Below are 25,265 nucleotides of genomic sequence, written 5' to 3'. Positions count from 1 at the left end.
CAAGAAGAAATATCTTTCCAAAGTTCCTTTCCCTGAGGCTATTATCATATCAGGCCGCAAGCTGAACCTCTGACAAGAAAGTATAATGACAAATTCTTTTGATCACAATTTGAAGGTTAAGATGTTTTAAAACTTATCGACTATAGATCAAAGGTGTCCAGGAGAACAAGAAAAATTGTGCACTGGGGTTGAGGAAACAGATTCTTATTTCCATGTTGGCTTTGTAGTTTTAAAATGATTCTGTTCATTGGCATTGACACCACCACAACTACCTTTTAAGAGTGCTCTTGCTGCTGCTGAAGCAGCCTGAGCAGTACCATTGATCATCTAATCTTACAGAAGACTTTAATAATCTGTTAATATGGTACTCTTAGTTTCTCCCTTCCTCTTCATTTTAAATAGCAAGTTCGTATAAAATATCAAATCTACTGATGATTCCAGGAGAAGGAAAATAAACATTTGAGTCAACTTTACAAAAGACATTGTTCTTATAAATGCTTTAACATTAGGGTCCATAAGGAATCATTAAGAGCTGTTTAATACAATGTTTAATGTCAAACAATTCCTGCCTTGTCAAAAACCATAAGAAATAAGAGCTAGGAAGTTAGTCTGCTAAAAAAAAAAAAAAAAAAAAAAAAAAACCCAAACAAAATCAAAGTACATTCATTGTTTAAATCCTTTCAGTTTAAATAATCTATATTATTGCTGTATAACACAGGTAAGAACAATATATCATTTTGTTAAAAGGTATAATTTGTATCTGGTTGTGTCCCTTTAAGAACTCCTTTTAGTAAAGACATCGGGAAAGTTTTCAATTGCCTGTAATGGCTAAAGAGAAATCGGGGTCAACATCAAATACTTTTAAGTCAAAAAATTTCTGCCAGCGCCTAGCAAAATGACCAGGCAAAGGAGATGTTAAATACCTTTAGCATCTCTTGGAATAAAAAGGAAGGTGCTTGGCATCTCGCAGCAGCAGTATTCAGTGAGAATACTGAAACCACATGACAAGTTTATTTCCCTGTTCAAGTCCATGAAGCCAGACCTACTTTCTTCCCCTCAAACAAAGAGCCCAGTCCTGGGCGTTGCTAAGCACCCTTTACTTCTACAGGACTTCAGTAGGAGTTAAGGGTGTTTGGCACCTCACAGGAGCTGCCTTGAAATTTATCTAAACAGAACATCTGTTGCCAGGGGAAGAAAAATCATTTTTCAAAGTTAAGTTAATCCATTTACCCCTCTCCTCTTTGTGATTCACATTATCTTTTAATAGTTTCCAAGTTGAATGTCCCTTTACAATGTGAGCAGCTTACGATCTTAAATGCCCACATGGATATGTGCTGCTCATAGCAGCATCTAGCACATCAAGGTTCCACCATTGCTGACCAGTTTTCATCCAAAGTGCAAGCTCAGCTTCACGAATTGACTGGAAATCCATTTCCCTGAGAATCAATCCAAAGACCAGCCCCATTCCCTGCTAACATTAAGCCTAAGAAAATCACTACTTTGTACAAACATGCTTCCAAGCCAAACGACTGTAACTCCACATCAGACTTGCCCTGCAGCTCTCAAAATCATTTGGCTCTTTATGTCAGCACATCAACTTGAGCAGCTACAATGCAAGAGCTGAGCATATAGTTTGTATTGAGTCCTCACAGATTGGAGCTCCATGAGAACATATCTAGTGGAATATTGTTCTCTGCAGTATCATACATGCAGTACTATCCAGCCTTTGGGCACATATATAATCTGTTACAAACAGTATTGCATATTATCCCTCTAAATATCAAACTCATGATTCTCTCCGTTAGTTCTGAGATGCAACTACTACTTGATCTCCTCTTCAAGCAAATATAAAAATGCAGCAAATGGGGCATTTCTTCCCTCAACAATGATCTACCAGAAGTTTTACACTGGTCCATTTAAAGTAATGTCAAAACTAAATGACAAATTTTAGATTGAAGTTCATTCTGCTTGCAGTCATAATACCAGGAATTAACCGCAGCTCTCTGTTTTAATGAATTGCCTCGATACTGAGATGTTACTTTTTAATGTGGTTGCTTCACTGGAAAACCAGAGAAATACTCTGAAGGTAATCTGTAGATTCCATTATGAAGTCAGTCCACTCTTGGGAAAGGTCTTCAATGGAGACATCCTCGCCACCATATTCCTGTGGGAGAATGCTGGCTGGGAAGTGTTGCGTCAGACTCTGTATGTAATTACTCCCATGCATATACACCTGAAACAAGAAAAGCTGTTTCAAAATGGCTTTCCAGTTTTCAGAATACACACATACATTTACTTCCATCTGAATCCCAGAGTGGTTTGTGAAGACATTGGAAAGGCAAGAACCTCAGGTGTGGGAACTGAATCACAAGCTAGATTTCACTAACACATGGTATCTTCACTACTTTTAATGTACGTTCACTATAAGCTTCACTATACTCTCCTAAAGCTCCCAAATTCACTGCTATTTGCTGCTTAGTTCAGGATGAAATGCAACTTGTGTTTCATGCTGCTGCAAACATAGAAACCAAAGCCTAGTTTACATGATTTAACTATTTCAGTTAGGGGTGTGCATTGTATACCCCATTTACGCTGTGCTTAGACCAGTCCTAAGGGTCTGATCATGCAAGTACTGCACCCTCTCACTTCCCATTCAATATGTTTAAGGGCTGTTATAAAAAGGACAGCGAATTGTTCTCCATGTCCACTGAAGATAGGACAAAAAGTAATGGGCTTAATCTGCAGCAAGGGAGATTTAGGTTAGATGTTAGAGAAAACTTTAGCTATAAGGGTACTTGCACTCTGGAATAGGTTTCCAAGGGAAGTTGAGGATTATTTGAAGTTTTTTAATAACAGGTTGGGCAAACACCTGTCAGAGGTTGTCTAGGTTTACTTAGTCCTGTGTCAACACAGGGGGCTGGACCTGATGACATTTCTAAAGGGGGTAATTATCTCAAGCATCTCAAAGGCTTTTTCTGTGGTTAGAAACATCAGATGCAGAGCCTGTACTTTTAAGACTATTAGTAGAACAGCTTTGTTTTTGTTTCTCCAGTGCCTTATTACAGCTGTTTTGAAGTCTCATGCACTACTTCCCACCAAATGCCTGTTTAATTTCCTTGCAGATTTTATTCTAATGGACTATCCGAACTGTAAGAGTTCTTAACATTTAAACAGGCTTTTCTGCAAATGTGTATGACACAAAGATTTACTGTATCAAAGCACAATAAAATGAACATGTGATTAAGTGCCTTTGTGCTCAGGGCTTCTTGAGCAATGCCTCCTCTTGAAGTTAATGGGAAGCCAGTCCAGCTAGTCACTTCCCACAATCCCTGGCCTGGCCGTAACTATTGACCCCTAGCTGCTTTTGTTCCACCCCATCAGCTTTGACCTTTTCTCTATTCTCTCATTCACTCTTTTCTCCCCTTCTTCAGCCTAGTCCCTCCATTAATCAGAGTCACTCCTACCTACTTTGCCTGGAATCATTCCCACACAGCTGCTTGCCATGCAAGAGCAATCCTGCTGGAATTCTTCATGTGCCGCTACATCCAAATAACAGGGATTTTAAGTTAAACAAACAACAACTATGAATTCACTTAAAATCACTCAAAAGCTATTTTAAAAAACAACTTTGCATCAGTTGAAATTTGAACCTTTGGCCTGACCCATAAGTCTGTATTCGGGTTACAGCGTAGGCTCTTTGGAGCAAGACTAGTGTCTTCCATTATGTTTGGAGAAGCGCAGTGTCAGTTCCCACTGAGTAATAATTATCATTTGAAGCAAAGTCAAGAGACCTGGGTTTTATGCTCAGCTCTATGCAGACTTGGTGTCTGACACTGGGCAAGTGATTTAGCCTCTTGGTACTCCAGTTTTCCTGATCTGTAAAAATGGTGGTAAAACCAACCTCACCAGTGTGTTGTAATTCTGAAATCATTAACATTTGTACAGTGCTTAAAGAGTCCCCTAGTGAAAGTTCTACAGAAATGGAAAGTATAAAACTCATTTATCCTACTTAATGCTCAGGCACTGCAGGACCCAGGTCCAAATGGAAGTTGTTATTGTAGAAGAAAAGAAATATGTATTTATGTTCACTCACCCGTTCCTTTATTTTGTCAGTGAGAAAGGGCTTAATTAGAGCAAAGACCGGGTGGAAGAATAAAGGCTCATTAATCAAGTGGATGCCACGAACTTTTAGTGGAAAGGAATCCTGCAAACATATAAAAAAACATCATAGGCATGATTGTATTCATGTGGGGAAGTCTGAGAAGTCTTTTGAACACAGGTTAAGGCAGTCCTCTTGCCCTTGCTTTCTAGACAGTGAAGACATTCCTGCACTTTGGAGTATTTACTGTTTACACTTCATTGACACTAAACATAAGAAAATACATCTACATATGTTCCTCTCTTTGCATTAGGAAGAGTCATTTCTTTACCAAGGAGCACAAAACCTATGCACAGAGGTAATGCCCAGGAAGCATTTGTTTTAGGATTAGATTCTGTCTTGCTGCAGATCTCTAGTTCTGTGCAACAGGCATTGAGCTACAAAGTTACACAACAGCCAGTCAGGAAGGATTTTCAATTGGCAATTCAAGTGGTAGATTCTCAAAGAGGGTACTGAAAGCTAATCTGTTGGTGGTGAGGGGAAGATCAGCCAGACTTGAGCTTGCAAAAGAGTTTATTTTTAAAATAGTCCAAACTTATGCTGTAAGTACATTTTTTTTTATAATATTTTGAACAAAATCCTTTCTATAAAAAAAACATTGTAAAAAGAGGAAAACAAGTCTTAAAAATCAAATATAAGTCATTACTTACAGAAAACTAAATGCATAAGGTTTGTAATTTAGGGCCAAAACCTGGAGTCAGTGGGAATTTTGCCCGAATTGGGAATATAGGGTCAGCCTTATGATGAAACTTTTTTTTTTACTCTTGGGGAACTGAAAAAAAAAATTACAACTGCTATAGATTATTAAATGTTACTTGGATTGAAAATTTATTAGACAAGTGCCATAGCTTCAGAGGCTAAAAGGAAACATGTCCAGCATTCAGAAACATAACTATATGCACTAGAGGGAGAAGAGCCTCCATCCATGCCCCGTTTCATTGCTACAGCTCTGCTGACTACAATTTTTCTACTTCTTCCAGAGGTGAACTGGAGATACTGATCATAAATGTTTTTTCCATGAATATCACACTAGCCTTTATATTCTTATCATGTTGGGTAGGGCCAGACTGATGGACTCTTATCTGAATTAAAAAATAGCTTGTTAAATGTAACTGTTTTTAGGAACTTTTTGAAACAGTGGGATCAAAACTTTAAGCATCAGATTCTAATCTTGTAAAATTGTGCAATCTCACCAAAAAAAATCTGCTTTTGCCCATATCTGTGGTAACAGATTTTTCAAGATCCACAGCTCTGGGCACTGCACAGTTCAGATTAGGCTGTAGTCCATAACAATGAAATGCTCTTCAGAACTCTTTGCTTTTGGGGCTCGATCCTGCCAGGTGCTGAGCACTCTGACCTGATCCAACAAAGCATTAAGCATGTGCTCAACTTTATGCATTGGAGTAATCCCACTGGCTTCAACAGAACTACACTCTTGCTTAAAGTTAAGCGCAAGCATAGGTGCTTTGCTGGATTAGGTCAGAGTTCTCAGTATCTGGCATGATTAAACCCATAATTACTGTTGTTATGCGCTGGAATAAACCTTGTATGAGTTGGTTAAATTCTCCAACATGCTGATGCGTGAACACATCGTTCACTTGAAGTGTTTCTTACAGCTATTTTAAGAGGCCACACCTAAAACCAGGCCTAACAGAATCTGCCCAGAAACTAGCACCACAAGTATTGTAACCAGGTGGGTGAGATAATACACATAAAATGAGAACAGATAAGAACAGAGAGAGAGCCTGACGCAAAAGACTAAGGCTAGGTCTACACTACAGACCTTGAAGCAGCACAGCTGCACTGTGTAGCCCCATGCAGTCGCTCTATGCCGGCGGGACAGAGCTCTCCTACATAATTAAACCACCTCTAACGAGTAGCGGTAGCTATGTCAGCAGGAGAGCATCTCCCAAAGACATAGCGCTGTCCACATTGGTATTTTTGTCAGTCAGGGGTGTTTTTGATTCCCCCCCCCCCCCCACACACACACACACACACACTCCTGACTGACAAAAGTTTTACTGACAAAAGTGCTAGTGTAGACAAAGCCTAAGAACGCCAAGCAGTAGCCTGGGAGCAGTGTTTACCCTGGGAAAGCTAGAGAGAGCTTTTGGGTCTGCTAGCTAATGAGGCTTGGGACTGGAAGCTAAGAAACCGCTTCTCTTTTTCTTAGTTCTTTCTGTGTCCAGAGAAGCAGGACTTTGTACATTCCTTGTAAATAAACAAGACTGCAACAAAAAGAGAATACCAGACTATCAATTTTTGCTTCCAACTAGAACATCCCCAGCACGCTGAAATTGGACTAACTGCTTGGGTCAAAAAGAGGCAACACTATTATTTTGATGCTATTTTCCCCTTTCTACATTTCAATTAACCTCTCTCTCTCTGCGTCCTCATATTTGTTCATGCAGTGCAAGATCATATTTTTACAAGAGAAAAAAAAATGAATTCTGTATAGCAGTAAAGTTTAAAAAAAATAGGAGCTGAAAGTTAGGCTCCTAAATCTAAACGTTCCTAAATATGGATTTAGGAAATTAACTTTTTAAAATCTTGGCCAACAACATGTTACTTTAAAATGTCACAGTGACAAAAAGGGGCCTGAACTGCCAAGCAAGAGCAGAAGAAACCTCTGTGTGAAAAATGTCAAACCAACTTAGAAAATGATGAGAGGAATAGATAGAGAATTGCAATAAATAAGCTTAAAATTTATAAAAAGTACAACTCACAATTTATAGTTTTGATTTATTTTCTCCACTGCCTTATTTGTAGTACTTTTAAATGTTTGAAAAACAAAGGGTAAATCCGAAAGCAGACACCTCACATCCAAAGAATTTCTGGCATGGGGGGGTACTAGATCCAAATCCCTAGATTTAACCAGGCACCCTCTTTCCCCACCCCCAAAACAAGTTACCAGGGACCTGTTTACTGGTTCAGATGCAGCTGAAATATCTCACAAGAACAGCAATTTGAGTGTGATTTTGCCCAAGATGGCAGAATCATCATAAGAGTAACCAACCATGTGAGAATTCCCCTATTTAAGATGGCAGACGCTCTGTGATGCTTGGTTTCATGAAATTCTCAGTTAGAAATATTATCAGAAAAGCTGAGATTGCTGCACCAAAAGATCAATGACATAACTCTGATTCAGCCTCAAACTCAAACCCAAACCCTCGCTAGTCCAAAGCCAGACATTATCTAGTTGGCTCATCTCTATGTAATATTAGCTATTGGTTTTATTATTATTATTATTATTATTGAGTTCTTATGGGAGTTTACTGACTTTTTAAATATGTAACTAGAATCTGGAGCATATTCACTACTTGATTATAACAAATTGAAGGCAAATCAAATAAAGTTTAGGTTTAAATCGCTGTGTCTCACTTCTAATAGCTCTAAATAGCACTGTTTTGTTCTTTCAAGTTCTGTTACCATGACAAGGCCCTACACAAAAGGAAAGGGTGCCATAATTTAGAGTAGAAACATTTTGGCTATTACAGTAAAGAAACTAAAATTAAGCATCAAACCTACTGTGAGCACGGCAGCAATCCTCTTGGCCACTGTTGGACTGATTTGAAATGCATGAGCAAATCGCCACCCTTGAAGATCAAAAATAGCCTTGACTCCATTCCGTTGTGTCTCTCTCTCTTTTACAATAAGCTCTGATGTGATAAGACTTACACGAAACACATCATATGCTGTAAACATCTTTGGATCCCATTGTCCTGAAGAACAAAGACTGTAGTGCATTACCACACAGATACTCTGTAAACATATACTCCCACTGTTTTGGGATGCACTCCTCAAATACAAAATGAATAAACAGCAATATGGAGTGTGAAGTCATCTCCTTTTCCTCCTTCAAGCCCTCTCCTGTTCTGTAATAAGTAATTTTGTCAGTGCAGAAGCTACTTACTCTACAGCCCTCTGGCTCTTCTTCTACCCTGTATGATCATTCCACTCTCTGCAATTCATTTCTACTATCAGTAGGGAACCTGGCGAGAAGTTTTCAGAAAAGAATCTTGCAATGTTTGCTTCAAGAATCCTCTAGGTTTGGCAGTGACAGTAGTAATTAAATTGGAAAATCACTGGCCGAAGCTCCACAGTACAATAGCTAGGATTTACCTCAATCAATATGTGTTAAAATGAGAAATTGCCTTGTCTACACTAAGATTTGAACATATTTTAGCTAACACATTAAAATACACCTTTTTTCCTAGTGAAGACAAGGTTTGTGTTACTTGACTCTAGCACCTAGCACAGTCTGGAGCTGATCTTTGTCAGGGTATTCTAGGAACCACTGTAACAGAAATAATTAATAATGCTGGGGTGCTAAATACAATAATTAATTTGGCAGACAGCTATTTCTCTGTCTCTCACACACACCAGCAAATGAACACCGCTTTATCCAATTATGTTAAATGTGATCAATATTCATAGGTAAATAGTGAAAAATTAATGAGGTTTATGGCTATCACTAGAGTTTTCATTTAATCAAGTGCTTCAGGAGTTCAATTTCCCATCTGAGTACCTCTCTGCAATATACACTAATCTGGACAGCCCTCAAAAAATCCTGTTTTTTCCCTCTGTATAGCTCTCAAAGGGTATGTGAGGGTTCTTAATCTGTATGTTATTTTAACGGTGCACAAAGTAGTCAACGAGGGTCTGCTGTTGGAGCACATTAACTTGCATGTCCTGGCTTAGCTATGTCACTGAATAACTTTAGAGCACCTTCTGAAAGTACAATTTGGAAACCCACACACCAGACCACATGGCCTCAGATGGTTCTTCATACAGAGCATTCAGGCAACTTGGGTGTGGCCAAACAGTCTTGAAAATCCTTTGGGTGTCTGTCAATTGGACTCTTAAATAGGTATCCAAATACCCACATGCATATACCCAACATTACAAAAACGTTGGACTTAATGCTGAACCTTAACATGTCTCTAACTCTTGCCACAGAAGTTGGCACTTAATTCAGACGAACATTGTTTTCACATCCAGCCAGTATGAATAAGCACTGGTCTACACACAAATATTGTACTAATCTAACCTGGAATAGTTAAAACAATATAACCTCCCCTCTCCCCTTCTGGTGTAGGCACATTATATAGTATGAAGGTGGTGCTTTACTAGCTCACCTATATCCACAGGGGAGGGAAATAAGATATGCCATCTTAAGGGATTGTACTGTTTAATTATTTTGATAGAAAAATCACACCCCTACCCAAGAGAGTTATACCAATACACAAAACAATGTATAGGCAAGGCCTAGGCCATAGAGAAGAGTTGTTACTTACCAATTCTATAAATAAGAACTTTGCTGCCACCTGGGTCCCTTGACCTCAGTACTCCATGGTAACCAGCATGCAGGAGATTGAGAATAGAGGAAGGCTGTAAATTTGCACTTAATTCTGGGCACTCAGCTCTCCACTTGTGATAGTTCTTCAATAACTGGGGACAAGAGAAGCATTCTTGTCAAATGAATATCAGTAGAAATGGGAAGCAAAATCCAGTCAAAAGGCAAAAAAGGCATCTTGGATAGATGGGTCCAAGTCACAGAATCGACATGTTAGAACTTCCTTTATTCCAATGCTTCCTTATTTTATTTTTACTTTCAACAAATGAATTTTAGGAGCAGGGAGACTGCCAGACTGGATCACACCATAGAACAGAATTCTTTCTGACAGTGGCTGGCCAGTACCAGATGTTTCAAAGGAAGAAGCAACAAAGCCTAAAATAGTTGCCTAACTGCCCATTAGTTAGATGAAATATCAGGCAATCAACACCTTTTTTTGGAAGGAGGGAGAGAGGGACCTCTGCCAATGTAACTTGAACAGAAGCTTCCATTGAGTGATCCACAATGATGCCTAGGTCGCTCTCTGCCCTGAGTTATTACAGTGAATTTAGAACCGAATCAATTTGTTAATGGAATGTAATCACCATTCAGTGCCCGGTGGTAGACAGAAAATACTGGCAATCGGATAATTTACTACACAAAATAAATAGAAATGGGCTTCTAAACTGAATCTTCCTTAGTATTATTTAACTTGATACTGTGTCAGGCTCATACAGGTGCATGTTGAACTAAGGAAAGACTTACACATCTCGTAAGAGGAATTCCCAAACAAAAGGTATGAAGCCATCTTAATGAACACAAACTTTTATTAATACTTCCACTGTACTGATCATTGTACCATCGCAAGAGATGTCACTATTGGCACATCCACAGCACATTTTCAAAGACATAAAGGTTTCTCCAGGTAAGATAGTGGGGAGGAGGTTGATTAGATTATTGATCAATGAGACATCAGATAATTCAGCCCAATCATTTTTTATTAAGTGAAGATAGATCAACACAAAAAAAGTCAAACGTTAACAGAACTCACCCTTCTGGGGACAGCGTCTGTTCCAAACTGATTACAACTCTGTTTTATATCCCATTTCTTTACAATATTTTATTTGCCTATTACATTTTGCAGTTGTTTCCATACTTACCTTATCTAATCACATATTAACCACAAATGTGACGTTAACATTTCCTGTACACCTGCAAGACGATTCCTGGCTCCAGTACATTTCCATTCTATATGCAATATAATGCTCATCTGAAAGTAATTTTCCATTATTTCTCTATGTGAAGATTTACAGAAGTCTGCTTCAGGTTTGGTACCTAACTCAGTTCCCCAGTTATGCTTGTTTACAACAGGTCTACTAACTCATTCCTTTCCTGTTGTCTCAGTTACAATTTCACTACTTGTTCAAGCAACAGAACCAATTCCATTTTATCTAACAAGCACATATCTTATTTGTCACAGTTGCTAGCACATATGGAGTTAAAAGTACCCTATGGAGCTACAAAAAAAGATATAAGATCTGAAAATGGGTGACACCCTAAATACATTACCATTCCTTTTAGGGCATGTCCTACACAAGTTCAATATGCTCAAAGCCATGTGTAACTTGTAGTTGCCCTTGACATAACCATGAGAAATGATGGAAGCTCAATGCCTACATGGCAACACAGAGCATCAAATAATGATGCAATGGATGTCTCTCTCTTTCTGATTGCCTGTAAGAGACATGCTTTTTGAGAGTGGCAATAATGGCGGTCTGTCATTGCCAAAACATTAGAGATCATGTCTGTTGTAAGGAACATAAATACTGTTGTTCAGATGGAGGCAAAACAGATTTGGGCAGCATTATACACTGGAACTGTTGAAGGATGCAAAAGAGCTATGTGGAGAAGTGATATTCTGTAGTTCTGAAGAAGAGTTACTTAGCTAAAAAGTGCTGCCTTTTGAGGTTAGATCCTGCTGGAGAAAATGGAATTATCCCTAATTTCATGATTTCCTTCAGAGAATTAAACTGATGGTGCAGTAGTTCTGATTTCCAAATCTGATCAGATATTTTCCCTTAGAATAAAAGAATGCATTACAATAAAATTCACTTGCTTGAAAATCTGAACTTTACTTGCCACTAAGAGAATAGCTCTGCTATGCAGAGGAGCCGTTGGTTTTACCGAGTACCACCACTTCCCTCACTTTATTTCTGATATTGTGAAGAGGTGAGCAAGAAAAGAAAACAGGCTTCTGGAGAGCAGAAGAAAAGCTTCCTTTGAATAAGACAACCAGTATCTGCTTCTGGTTACTCCGGGAATTGAGAGTTCTATCTCTGGCTGTGTCATTAATTTGATTGGTGATCTTAACCAAGTAACTTAAACCTTTGGTTAAGATTTTCAAAAAAAAATAAAACCCCAGAAGTTAGGATCCTTTGAAAATCTCAGTTTAGAAGCCTAAGGGAGTCAGGGGGCTAATTTCACAAATAACTGAAGAAAAACGAAGCTAGCCAGCTTTAAATCCTAATGGTAGCAAGGATAGGGCCTTACATAATTACTACTATTTTTTTTTATTTTGTTATTAGTGCTCTCAGACCAGCAAGACAAATCTAATCATCAGCACATTTTCAAAGACAGCAAACATTTTCTCCATAGCAAAGTAACATACGACTGGATCTCTCTAGTTACCCCATTTTTCAAGAGACCAAGTAACATAGCTACAAATAGTTACCACTTCTAATAACTAATAAAATAGAACAAAGTATCAGCTTTCCAAATTCTCACTTCCATGCAAGGCTATTTCTGTTCTAACCAGTTTTTCCAGGGTCTTGAATTGCAGACTATGAAAGAGTCAAAGTGAAATCTAATCCTCTTCTTCTGTTATCATGTGGCAAGCTAAGGATGGATATTTACTGTGACTACTGACCTCTTACCCATTCCTCTACTTTCAAGTTGCTCTTGTCTTTTTAAACAAACAGTGTATTTTTGCAGCATATTTTCCCCACTCTCCTTGCATAAAGTTGTAGGCTTATTTGAAGGCTGTCTTAAATAAACTGTCTAGAAGGAAACTGGTTGAAGAGACCCAACATGTGTCAGCTCTACTTGTAAAACAGATAGGAAGAGATGGAGAGATATACTGAGATTACCAGTCATGTACATCTCCACTCTTAACATACCCTATAATGATTTATTTAGGAGTGGCTTAAGACTTCAACCAGTCTTTCTTGAACACTGTATAAAAGGTGGTAAATGATCATTCCTTAACCAAACAATTCACAATCAACCCAGTTTTACCTGTTAAGAGTTTTAATTAAGTATATAAATTAGCTCTTAGTCTAGGCCAATAATATTTAGAAAGTTTTCTGAGGGGTGTTCTTTAATGTTCTTGGTATGCAAGAACAGAAACTATTGGTAATTGATAGAGTAATGTGATTAGAAGTTCACTGTGCTGATAAACAGCAGTCCAGAACTTGATATTATTTTACTTCACGTTTGCCCCCTTACAAACAACACTGACTGGCACAAAGTGTTCAGAATTGCGTAACCAGACAGCATGAACTGGCAACACTATGTATTTTTTCTGTTGTCCTTCATACATAGAAGCTGAATCAGCAGCAAAACATTTATCTTAAAAAAAAACAAAAAACAAAAAACAAAAAAAAACCCAAAATCTAGTTTTCATTTCTGCCCTTTCCCTCTATTAGGAGTTGCACACACATTTTCAATAATTAAGGATTCTATTAAAAGAAAACCACTGTACATAGCTAGTGGGTTCTGCTCATGAGAGAAGCAAACTGGGAAAAGCAGGGTGCTGCTGGTTAGGGTTGCCAACTTTTAAATCGCACAAAGCTGAACACACCTGCCCCTCCAACTGCCCTGCAGCCTTGTCCCTTCTCCGAGGCCGTCTCCACTCACTCCATTCCCCCTTCCTCCATTGCTCGCTCCCCCCACCCTCACTCACTTTCACCGGGCTGGGGCCAAGGGGTTTGGAGTGCAGGGGAGGGGGTGCAGCCTCGGGCTGAGGGTGTGGGCTCTGGGGTGGGGCCAGGGATGAGGGGTTTGGGGTGGAGGAGGGGGCTGAGGCAGGTGGTTGAGATGTTGGGAGGTGCAGTCTCTGGGAAGGAGTTTGGGTGTTGGAGGGGACTCTGGGCTGGAGCAGGGGATTGGGGTGTGGGAAAGGGTTCACAGTGTGGGGTCCATGCAACCCCTAGACACATGGGCGGCCAGGGAAGGGCCACATGCTGCCCTCACGCCTAAAGGTGCCACCCCCGCAGCTCCCATTGGTCGCGGTTCCCATGCATTCAGCGGCTACAGGGACCTGGCGGCCACTTCCAGGATCCACGCGGAGCTAGGGCAGGCAGGGATCCTGCCTTGGCCCCAGGACCCCACCGACCAGATTTTTAATGGCCTGGTCAGCAGTCCCTTTTCAATCGGGCGCTCTAGTGGAAAACCCGATGCCTGGCAACTCTACTGCTGGTAGGAACCAAGTTGTGGGCCAAAACAATTCTGTCCATCACCTCGTCAATCCCCCTACCAGTGCAAAACCGTTCCCGCCAGTGCATACTTTTAGCCATAGCAGCCAGCAGCTGTGATTTAAAATCAGCAATATTTGTACCTGCTATGTTAATGGCACATAAGGGAGGTCAAATGACACCTGGCCTGTCCATTTGCCTATAAATCACTAAAGATAGTGTAAAAAAAAAAAAAAAAAAAAAAAAAAAGAGAGAGAGAGATTAATTATATCATCTCGAGATACAGCCTACCATGAAATGGCTTCAGATGCAATTTTCATCTATTTCTACCAAAGGTAACAACTCATAGCTAAAAATTACCAAGCACTCAGTTCTATTACCTTTACTCACAATGACTATCATCTTATTCTGTAAGCAGTCCCACTGATTTTAATGAGACTACTTGTGGAGTATGAACTACTCACTGTGAGAAAGGGGTGCAAAACTGAACCTAAATGCCTGAAATATTTATTTCCTGTTCTAAAACTGAAGTGTAAGCTTAGCTTTAAAGGACTTTCTGGGTTATCTCCAGCAGGCATTTAAGGCTCAGTCCTGCAAACGTTGCTCAAGCAAATTAATCCTTATTCTACTGAGTAGTTCCACTGAAGTTGCATAGGACTGCTTGCATGTTTAAAGATTACTCATGTGAATAAGGCCTGCAAAATCAGACTCTTCTTGTTGAACGAGCTCTGAAGAACAGCTCTCTGTTATATTTAAAATAAATCTCTAGTTTAACATGGTATAAATTGGCTCAGGGTCTCATGTACAAGAATTACTTGCTGGTAGTTTTGAAGGAAATATATCTGTTCTTCTAAGGGAGTCAAGGGAAGGTGCACTGAGTCTATATATTGGCTATAAAGAGCTGTAAGTGTCAATGTGGGTATAAGAGGGCTAAGCAACCTGAAAATACCAGGTTCCCATCTGGTTTGTAGGAAAAACAGATGGGATGTTCATGATAGATGTAATGGTTTCTAATCATTCAGGATTGTGGAACAGTTACTGTATGGGGAAAAACAATTCAATACATAATGATATTGGTTTATTAATTAAATAAGCTACTGTATGTCTGTTTGGCAACTGATCATGGATGTAAATTAACTTGGTAAATGGAATCAGTTTAATCAGAAACATAATCCAATGTTTGTGTAACCAACCATTTCATCATGAGTGTCTTCATGAGGTCTGCCAGGGATACAGTCCAGGATTTCTGAATGTCAAAGAGTGAGGAAGTTATGGATTAATCACAGAGAGTGTGAATTCAGTGTCTGACCTAGAACTGATTTAAAGAAAACAATGTATTTATAAATGAAAAATGACTGAATTCAACTTTCCCTGATCAACCCTGATCAATTATGAAAGCATATTGGTAAAAGCACCAATCAAAACTAGGCCTCCATTTTGGTAGAAACTATGCAACCACATGCCGTAAGAAGAAACGGTCCCTCCCTAGAAGAATTTACAATCTAAAAATAATAATAAAAGATCCAGAAGAGAAAATAAGAAGGAAATGGTATTTCTCTAATTTCTTCAGATCAGATCACACATACTGGGCTTATTTCTTTGCCACATAGTTATTACTCGAAACCAACAGTATCCTCAGCCCTGGGCAAAACAGAGGAAGTCTCTGTCCCTGCCCCCAGGAGCACACATTCTAAAATAGACAATACAGGCCCACACTAATGTACTGGTGAATCTGAAGATGGTGGTCTCTCAAAATTGCTTTTATAAAGGTAACACTTATTTCACGGGTGGATTGGTGCCAGGCTACAGAGAGTATGTCTTGAGGAGGGAGTTGAATGAGGAAATGGTGGTCAGTTGACATACCTGGAGAACGACAGAGTTTTAGAAGCAAGGACTGGCCTGGAAGAAGGTGTAAAAAGAGGAGTGGATTAAGGAAACTTTAGCCCTGACTACAGCAGGAAATGGACCCATTGCCAGCCTTTCTGAACTGACATGGAGATTAGTTTCGCTATTCGTGTTGTCCTAACATAACTGTTTTCAACATCTTTATGGAAAGTGTTATACAGATGCTTCTGTAAGGCAATAGAAAAATTGTGTCCCAGCTATTGCGCACTAGCAGTTGACCACTACTTAGGGCTGCCAATCCTGGTGCTCAGAGCACCAGGACTGGCAGTCGTAAGTACACATTCCTACGGGGAGCAATTTAATACACTACACCGGCCCTCCATACAGTTTCGGAACCCCGATGTGGTCTCAGGCCAAAAAGTTTGCCCACCCCTGGTATAGGGAGCCTAGACACCTAATTCAGGCTTTGTGGATCGCACTGTTGTTTCTGTGACTTTTCTAGGCACCTAAAATTTGGTGCTGTGACTCTCAGTGTTGCAACACCTGAGTCCCTTCATGGATCCCCTAGACAAGGTGCACCATTTGAACACTAAAATATATCCAGGTAGGAGTTTATGAGTCTACCCATGCCTCAATTTCCCCATCTGTAAATTGGGGACAGTGATACTGACCTCTTCTGTAAAGCAGTATGAGACATACTGATGAAAACCACTGTAAGAGCTAAGTAGTGGTATTATTATTGCAGTATTAACATCTGATCCCTGCCTCCATTTCCCTCAGGGTGGAGGGAGATATACTGCACAGGTGTCAACAAAGTCAATGACAGTACAACTCCCTTGCTTGCCAATGTTATTCCCCAGTAGGTTACCATCCTGCCAGCATGTCTTTCTGAAGTTGCACAGGAGAAGAAACTTCCTTGTTTGTGTATTCAAGCCATATCGCATATTCAGTGCCCTGACTGTGCTTAATCTTTTCTGTGTCAAAGGACTTCTCTCTTCAGCCCAAGGAAGACAAATCTCTACCAATATTCCATTTAGACTGAGTTAACCCTTTCCTACTCGTGCATGTTTATCCTTGCAATCCTTTACCGAAAGCGATTCAGTTACCTTCTCTTCTACTTTTGGAATCTGTGTTTGAGTGGTCAGGACATACAGTTCCACCAGCATTTCAAGATTAAGGTTTTGGGAGTCAGCCGGGTTACTTAATTGAATTTGTTTCAGTGTTTTGTAATAGTAAAAGTAAAAATGTAAAAAAGTGTATGCTGTGTGTGTTTGTTCTTACAGAGATGGAAGAAAAGAAGATACAGGTAGCAAAAAATAATATACTGTGAAGAATGGCAGGCAAGCAGAATGTAGGCAGAGTGTGTATGATGCTGTATGGAATATGTGGGACAATTTAGGATATTGTTGAAACCGATATTATAAAATTTTCAGGACTCTGACCAGATATGCCGTGTGAGGTAGCTGCAAAAATGTTACAATTTGCCAAGTATGATAATTTTGTTTATATGTTTGTATCACCTATGAGTTATAGATATGTAGGGTATATCTGTATTTCCAAACTTGTGCTGTGTTTCTGGATGACACCCTTAAACAGATTGACATCAACACTGCTTCGCCTGCTTGATGACCCATTAAGGGACATCAACTGAACAATGAACCCATTCATGGGCAGCCGGTAGGGAAGTCTGGGGGAGGCAGTGCCTCCCCAAACAGCCAGGCGTAGCCCCACACACACTCTGCCCCCCAGGATCCTGCTTCAGTAGTGCCGCCCTGGGCTCCAGGGGGCTGGGACCACGCCACTCTCCCTCCCAGCACTGGGGAGGCTGCAGCGGCACCGCTGCGTGCTCTCCCACCTGGTGCTCCGGGACTGGGAGGAGGGGGGGGGAGAGAAGGCTGCGGGTACTAGCCAGCCTGGGGCGGTGGCAGGTGGCTGTAGTGGGGGTTCTGGGGCACAAGGAAGGGGTGAGGCCTCAGGTGGAAGGGGTGGGGCTGGGGGCTATCCTCCCCCAGCCAGCAGTTCACACGCCGCCTATGAACCCATTGAAAGGAACCAGGAGGAATACCTTCTGAGTCAGCAGCAAAGCATGTGGTATGCCTGTGGACCGAGAACTTTAAAGCTTCCATGCCATGTGCTGGGCAGCTTGTGTTTGGAACAAAGGAAATACAGGCTGCATGGCAAAAAGACTATAAAAGGCAGCTGCATCTTTTGTCTTCAGTCCTGCTTCTTACCTCTGTAACTTCCCTACAAACTGAAGCTTTGAACAAAGGAGTGAATGACCCATACAAGCTGTGGATGTGTTCCAGAGAGACTGTGAAGTCAGCAAACTCACCATTACTGCTAAGAACCTGATATATGGACTTTGAAGTCTTTGTACGTATCTGATTGCTTTGACCATTTAAAATTCTCTTCTTGGTCTTTTTTATTTATAATAAACCTTTAGTTTTAGATGCTAAAGGACTGGCTGGCAGCATGGTATTTTGGGTAAGATAGAAACTCATATTGACCTGGTAACATGGCTGGCCCTTTGGGGTCAGAAGAACATTTTGTATATGTGAGCAGAGTTTTAAAATAACCTCAGCTTACTGCACCTAGGTGCTGAATGGGAGCCAGAGTACTGGAATGCAATAAAGGGGACTGTGTGATTTCTTTTTTTTGCTTCTTGATAACCAGCGTGGGGGATCAGAAGCACAGTTTGTGACCGGTTGAAGAGTTTAACTTTAGTGTTAATCACCAGTTTTGGGAGTGTCCGCCCTCCCTTTTGCAGCCTGCCCTGACCTTGGCATTTCCAGTGAGGGCTACACCAGGCACCCTGTATCACAGTGTGTATGGAAGAAATTAGGGGGAAGATAAACTCGGAGCTCTCAGTGATAGATAGGCTGGATAGTACACACTTGAGGTGGGCTGGATATGGGAGAAGAGTGACCAGCAAGGAAAGCACAGGAGGAAGAGATACCAAGACAGGACGTGGAAGACTGAGGATATGATGGAAAGACGCCATCAAGAGAAATTTGGAGAGAGAAAGAACTGAACTACAAGACATGTGATGAGCCCATGCTATGGACCACAAGGAGTGGAGAAGAATCATGTGCACCTCTGACCCAATGTACACGGAAAAGGAGTTGAGAAAGAAAGAAAAGAAAGTTTTGTAATAACTCCGCAGGACCACATATGAAATAACTGGTGTCAGGCTTAATGGGATGCACCTCTGGATTTTTTTAACATCTCTAATCCTGGATATGGGTTTTTCTACCAAAAATTAAATGCTTCAAGCCTGGGTTTTCTCTAATTAAAAAAATAGCAGCAGCCCAGCACTCCTGAGCAACCCTACAATAGCCAGTGAGCACAGAGTATGGAAGAATAATTGGTATAAAATTTTTGTTCCAAGTTTCCAATGAGTATATTATAACGTGTCTTCCTGCCATGGTGTTCCCAAAGGGGTTAAACTAGATGCCAGAGTGTCCATAGCCATGGGGGAATTCTGCAGAACATGTTGTGACCCAGGGGCCCCTTGATGTGGCAGAGGGTACAGGGGATTTTACAGAGATCCCCATATTTTAAAAATATACTACCTTGCCAATGTCTAACTGATCTTCCTTTAGTAATATTTCCATAATGCGTTAGGCCCAAATTTTCAGACATGCCCAGTGTGACAGAGTGGGATACGTCTGAATTGAATTATGACTCCCATTTTGTGTGTTGATTATCATTTTGTATTGTGTTGGAAAAACAGCCTAACCTTAACAAGCCGTTATGCTGCATTCTAGACAGGTGTCAGCCCCTGGCACCACCTAACTGAATGTCTATGGCCAGGTCTACAGTATAAACTTACATCAGTATAACTACATCCCTCAGGGGTGTGAAAAATCCACACCACTGAGCAAGGCAGTTATACTGACCTAACAGCCAGTGCAGACAGCACTACATCAATGGGAAGACTTCTCCTGTCGACATAGCTACCGCCTCTCACAGAGGTGGATTAACTAGGCGTGTCTTCACTGAAGCGCTACAGCTGCACCACTGCAGTGTTTTAAGTGTAGACCTGCCCTATGACTGAGAAGCCATCACAGAACAATCTAGGGCCATCACGTTTGGATGGTCTCTCGACTGCTGTCTCAACACCACGGAGCAATGAACTCACTACACAGAAGTCTGTCTGGGGGAAGGAGCTGGAGTTACTCAGCCTAGGACATGGACAAAGGGGACAGAGACTGTATTTAAGAAGGACTGCTTCACCAACACTAGGACTCTGCCTAGCCTGAAATGCTGGTAAGACCTCAGACTCACATGGGGAGTGAGATCAGGCTGTGGGGGAGCACTCTCTACTGCTTCTTATGAGTAAAAGGGACTGTGGTTAAGAAATTCCTTTGCTAAGTCTGTGTTCCTTGTCTTCCTGCCATGTTGTTCCCAAAGGGGTTAAACTAGATTCCAGAGTGTCCATAGCCATGGGGGAATTCTGTGGAACATGTTGTGACCTAGGGGCCCCTTGATGTGGCAGAGGGTACAGGGGATTTTACAGAGATCCCCATAGTCAGATATATACATAACAGTTCACCAAGGGGTGTCATGTGAAGTCTCTACTCAGAGCCCCAAGCTCTCTGGTTGTCAATCATTGAGAAATGTATGTATAGATAATATTTAAAGAGTTATGTATCTATATTAAACATTATGTTCTTAAGGTCTTGGAGTTAAAGCAGGTCACTAGAGGGGAAATGTTCTTTTCTGGAAGAAGGTAACAGACACCTCTCTCTCTGTCTGGTTATTTTTGTACTGTATCCCTCACAATGTATGCACATTTGCATACTGAGCCACAGTCAAAATAAGAGATAATGAAATCTACAAGAGAGGAAATCTGTAAAATGAAACAAAAGCAGGAGTGTGTCCTATTTATGAATAAAGACAAATGATTGTTCTGGTATATCTTGGTGTGCAAGGAAACACACAGGGTTCTTCACCGAAGAGGCAAGCTAACAGTGTGCTTGATCATGAAAAGCGGGTCCCAGCCAACCTGGCTGTAAAGCGTTGCAAGGATTTGGGGTGAGCATTAATCTACAAGACATAGGAATATCTAGTTAATTAAGTCTAGGCCCTAGGATAAATGTTATGATTTTATTTTATATGTAACCATGTTTCCAATACATCTACATTCCAATATGTAACCATGGTTTCCAATACATTACTTGAATCTCTGTGTCCTGTTAAATAAACTCCTACTTGATTTCACTATAAACATATCTAAGTGCTGTGAGTTAAGCGGAGCAGTGATCTGAGTGGAACTGGTAAGCTGAGGTATACTGTTTCTTTGGAAGCAGCAAATCCATGAATACTGAGAGTGTCCAGGAGACCAGGGGCTGGACACTCTAAGGCAGTGGTCACTAACCAGTAGATCCCGATTGACTGGTCAATTGTGGAGCCTCTGACAGTTGATCTCCAGTAGAAGCTCCATGATCGACCACTTGATCACGATAGGATTTTCAACCCTCCTGGAGCCAAACCTGGGAGATCGGCCACTAACAGTCCAGCAGCACAGTGTGGCTCAGGCAGGTTCCCTGCCTGCTCTGGCCCACACTGCTCCCAGAAGCGGTTGGCATGTCCGGCAGCGGCTCCTGCGGGGGGTGGGGGAGGGAATCTCCATACGCTGCCCTCACCTGCAGGCACCACCCCCGCAGCTCCATTGGCCAGGAATGGGGAACTGTGGCCAATGGGAGCTGCGGGGGCAGTGCCTGCAGGCGAGGGCAGCACACAGAGCCACCTTCCCTCCTCCTCCCCATGAGCCACTGCTGGACATGCTGGCCACTTCCGGGAGCAGTGCAGGGCCAGTGCAGGCGCGGGCCTGACCACCGCTTCCTGCAGCTCCCATTGGCAGGGAATGGTGAACTGCGGCCACTGGGAGCTGTGGGCGGCCGTGCAAATGTAAACAAACGGTCTGTTGGCTGACCAGCAGCTTGCCCTGATGGGCTGCGTGCGGCTCGTGGGCTGCCCACCACTGCTCCAAAGGTTCAAAACCCAGAAGACAAATAGAATGCAAAATATAAAAGATTTTAGCAGACTTGTCTCATGACTTTTGAGCATGCAGAGTTGGCCATACTGATTCTCTGATATCTTAATAAGTGAAAAATCATAGCCTAAGGCAATGTTACATCTGGGAAATATAAATATAAGGCTTGCTGGGCAATACTAACTCATGCACATCAATTTCAATTAAAATACAACACATATACAATGCAGGTATGTTAACGTGGCTCTGAGAAACTTTAAAGGGCCACTAATGACTTGAACTTATTACCAATTTAAAAAAAAAAAAAAAACTTTAAAGTAATTACCACATAAACAACCAGGAAAATGGTGAAACTCACTATATACTGAATGAACTCAAATGCACTGAATGAACAAACTCACAAAGAGAGGACAATATTTTTTCCTAATCTCTGTGTTATAGTAACTCCATGTGTTACCTGTAAGACAAGAATGTGATTTTTAATGTTAATGGCATCTCTTTAAGTGTTTCACTTTCTGATGTTAGGGTATTTAAATCTGTATTGAATGCTACATAAGTAAGATTACAGAATGTTAATAATCATACTGTGCACTTCTCTGGCATCATGCTGGAGGTGTGCATCCAGCTCCTGCTTTGTGGAGTTAGAATGTGGGTTAGCAACCAAAACAGCTGCTCCAGTCCAATCCCTACTAAATGCTACAACTATTTCCTTTACTCCTACTTTACTCAGTTATTACACCACCAAGACGAGACCCTGCTCCTGCACTGGGAGTAGTCCCCTTAACTTCACCACAGTTCCCTGTGGCCACAAGAGTCTAACCAGCCCACAGAGAGCTCTTGGCAGGAGCAGGACCTAAACCTTAGTTTGGGTAAAGAAGTACTTGTGGTACCTTAGAGACTAACAAATTTATTTGAGCATAAGCTTTCGTGGGCTATAGTCCACTTCATCAGATGCATGTAGCCCACAAAAGCTTATGCTCAAATAAATCTGTTAGTCTCTAAGGTGCCACAAGTACTCCTGTTCTTTTTGTGGATAAAGACTAACACCGCTGCTACTCTGAAACCTTAGTTTGGGTGTTGTCTTTATTTTTCCTGGAATGCAGTGGCCCCAATTTCTCCCATAAAACGCAGGTGTGGGGTTTCATGAACTGTCTCACCCTTTCCCCACTAGGGATTAGTGTCTGTATTATCATTATTGTGCATTACTTATCGGGTGCCTACACAAGCTATTAGGCACTTGACAGACAGACCAGCAGCTTAGACCAGAAGGGCTCACGCTGCAGACAAGCAAGCATTGCCGGGCGTCTAGCACTGCTCTCCCCACACCTGGGAGCGATCACACACAGCAGCTGGGGCATACACCTTCCGGCTCCCTGCAGGGGACAGAGGGAAAGGGCGCTACAGCCCCAGGGAGACCAGCTGGCCTCGGGCCCCGTGCCCAGCCCGTCCTTACCTTCCAAGCCAGGGCCAGGTCGAAGTCTCGGGCTCGCAGGAACCTGAGCAGGAAGGAGTCGGTGAGAGCGAGCGGCCAGTGCTGGCTGCGGTCAGCCTCGGCTCGGCGCCGCAGCTCGGTCACGGCGGCTCCCACCAGCGGGGACTGGTCGGGCAGCTCGTTAAGGTTCCCCGGCGGGGCGGGCGGCCACTCCTGAGACATGCGGGCTGTAGGGCTAGGGACCCGCAGCGGAGGCGAGCGGCGGCCAAATGCCCCCCGCACCGCGTGGGACTGACATGCCGCTTCCCATTGCAAAACAGGCAGAGCGAATCAGGGACGCAGGAACGCCCGCTCCACCCCGCCCCCGAGAGCCCAGCCAGCGTGGGCTTAACTCTTGCAGGGCCTGCTGACGCCAGGAGAGGGATCTCATGGGAGTGGGGGCTAGTACCTGGATGCCACGGAGGGTCCTGTGGCACCTTTAAGACTAACAGAAGTATTGGAGCAAGTCTTGCATCTGATGAAGTGGGCATTCACCCACGAAAGCTTATGCTCCAATACATCTGTTAGTCTTAAAGGTGCCACAGGACCCTCTGTTGCTTTTCACAGATTCAGAAAACATGGCTACCCCTCTGATACTAGATACCTGGACGCCAGTGACGCATTAGTATTTGGCCAATGGGCCCGTGCCCAGGTGCCCCCGCCAACTGGGTGTGTTGAATGAACTACATTATTTTGGTGGCACCTTAAAGACTAACAGATTTATTTGGGCATAAGCTTTCGTGGGTAAAAACCTCACTTCTTCAGATGCATAGAGTGAAAGTTACAGATGCAGGCATTATATACTGACACATGGAGAACAGGGAGTTACTTCGCAAGTGGAGAACCAGTGTTGACAGGGCCAATTCAATCAAGGTGGATGTAGTCCACTCCCAATAATAGATGAGGAGGTGTCAATTCCAGGAGAGGAAAAGCTGCTTCTGTAATGAGCCAGCCACTACCAGTCCCTATTCAAGCCCAGATTAATGGTGTTAAATTTGCAAATGAATTTTAGTTCTGCTGTTTCTCTTTGAAGTCTGTTTCTGAAGTTTTTTTGTTCAATGATGGTGACTTTTAAATCTGTAATAGAATGACCAGGGAGATTGAAGTGTTCACTTACTGGCTTTTGTATGTTACCATTCCTGATGTCCGATTTGTGTCCATTTATTCTTTTGCGAAGGGACTGTCCAGTTTGGCCAACGTACATGGCAGAGGGGCATTGCTGGCACATGATGGCATATATAACATTAGTAGATGTGCAGGAAATGAGCCCTCGATGGTGTGGCTGATGTGGTCGGGTCCTCTGATGGTGTTGCCAGAGTAGAGTGCACTGTTCGGTGGTGCGTTGTCAGGAACAGTATCTCTGATGAGGCCACAGCACACCTGGTGGCTGAGCTTTGTGACTTTGTCCTCACCCACAACCACTTCAGATTTGGGGACAACTTATACCTTCAAGTCAGAAGGTATAAGTTCAGAAACAGACTTCAAAGAGAAACCGCAGAACTAAAATTCATTTGCAAATTTAACACCATTAATCTGGGCTTGAATAGGGACTGGGAGTGGCTGGCTCATTACAGAAGCAGCTTTTCCTCTCCTGGAATTGACACCTCTTCATCTATTATTGGGAGTGGACTACATCCACCCTGATTGAATTGGCCCTGTCAACATTGGTTCTCCACTTGCGAAGTAATCCCTGCTCTCCATGTGTCAGTATATAATGCCTGCATCTGTAACTTTCACTCTATGCATCTGAAGAAGTGAGGTTTTTACCCACGAAAGCTTATGCCCAAATAAATCTGTTAGTCTTTAAGATGCCACCAGACTCCTTGTTGTTTTTGTAGATACAGAGTAACATGGCTACCCCCTGATACTTGATACATTATTTTGAAAATTACTGGATGTGAGATGCTGTCATAGGATAAATGTTAAGTGAAATGACATAGCGAGGCACATTATGGGACGAAGACCAAAAAGAACACATACCACTG

At 41.9% G+C, this 25,265-nt stretch overlaps 1 protein-coding gene across 1 annotated transcript; it reads right to left on the bottom strand.

Annotated features, from left to right (window-relative positions):
* Positions 1–464: 464 nt before the first annotated feature.
* Positions 465–23,545, bottom strand: TTPA (alpha tocopherol transfer protein). Its single transcript, XM_054018893.1, has 5 exons — positions 23,263–23,545; positions 9,457–9,610; positions 7,688–7,881; positions 4,094–4,204; positions 465–2,233 (listed from the first exon to the last, which is right to left on the bottom strand). Exons 1-5 carry the CDS (start codon positions 23,461–23,463, stop codon positions 2,057–2,059), a joined length of 837 nt encoding a protein of 278 aa, XP_053874868.1. The 5' UTR covers positions 23,464–23,545; the 3' UTR covers positions 465–2,056.
* Between the last annotated feature and the right edge of the window lie 1,720 nt (positions 23,546–25,265).

The sequence above is a fragment of the Malaclemys terrapin genome, chromosome 2 (assembly GCF_027887155.1).
Source record: "Malaclemys terrapin pileata isolate rMalTer1 chromosome 2, rMalTer1.hap1, whole genome shotgun sequence".
Lineage (NCBI taxonomy): Eukaryota > Metazoa > Chordata > Testudines > Emydidae > Malaclemys > Malaclemys terrapin.
This window is presented reverse-complemented; position numbering and strand designations above follow the sequence as displayed.

What these genes read in the sequence shown, in the direction of transcription:
- TTPA (XM_054018893.1), bottom strand. Translation starts at nt 23,463, where the DNA reads ATGTCTCAGGAGTGGCCGCCCGCCCCGCCGGGGAACCTTAACGAGCTG. An exon ending in ACCTGGCCCTGGCTTGGAAG is followed by an intron (nt 9,611 to 23,262) that starts GTAAGGACGGGC and finishes TCTTGTCCCCAG; the next exon opens with TTATTGAAGAACTATCACAA. An exon ending in CTGACAAAATAAAGGAACGG is followed by an intron (nt 2,234 to 4,093) that starts GTGAGTGAACAT and finishes TTCTTGTTTCAG; the next exon opens with GTGTATATGCATGGGAGTAA.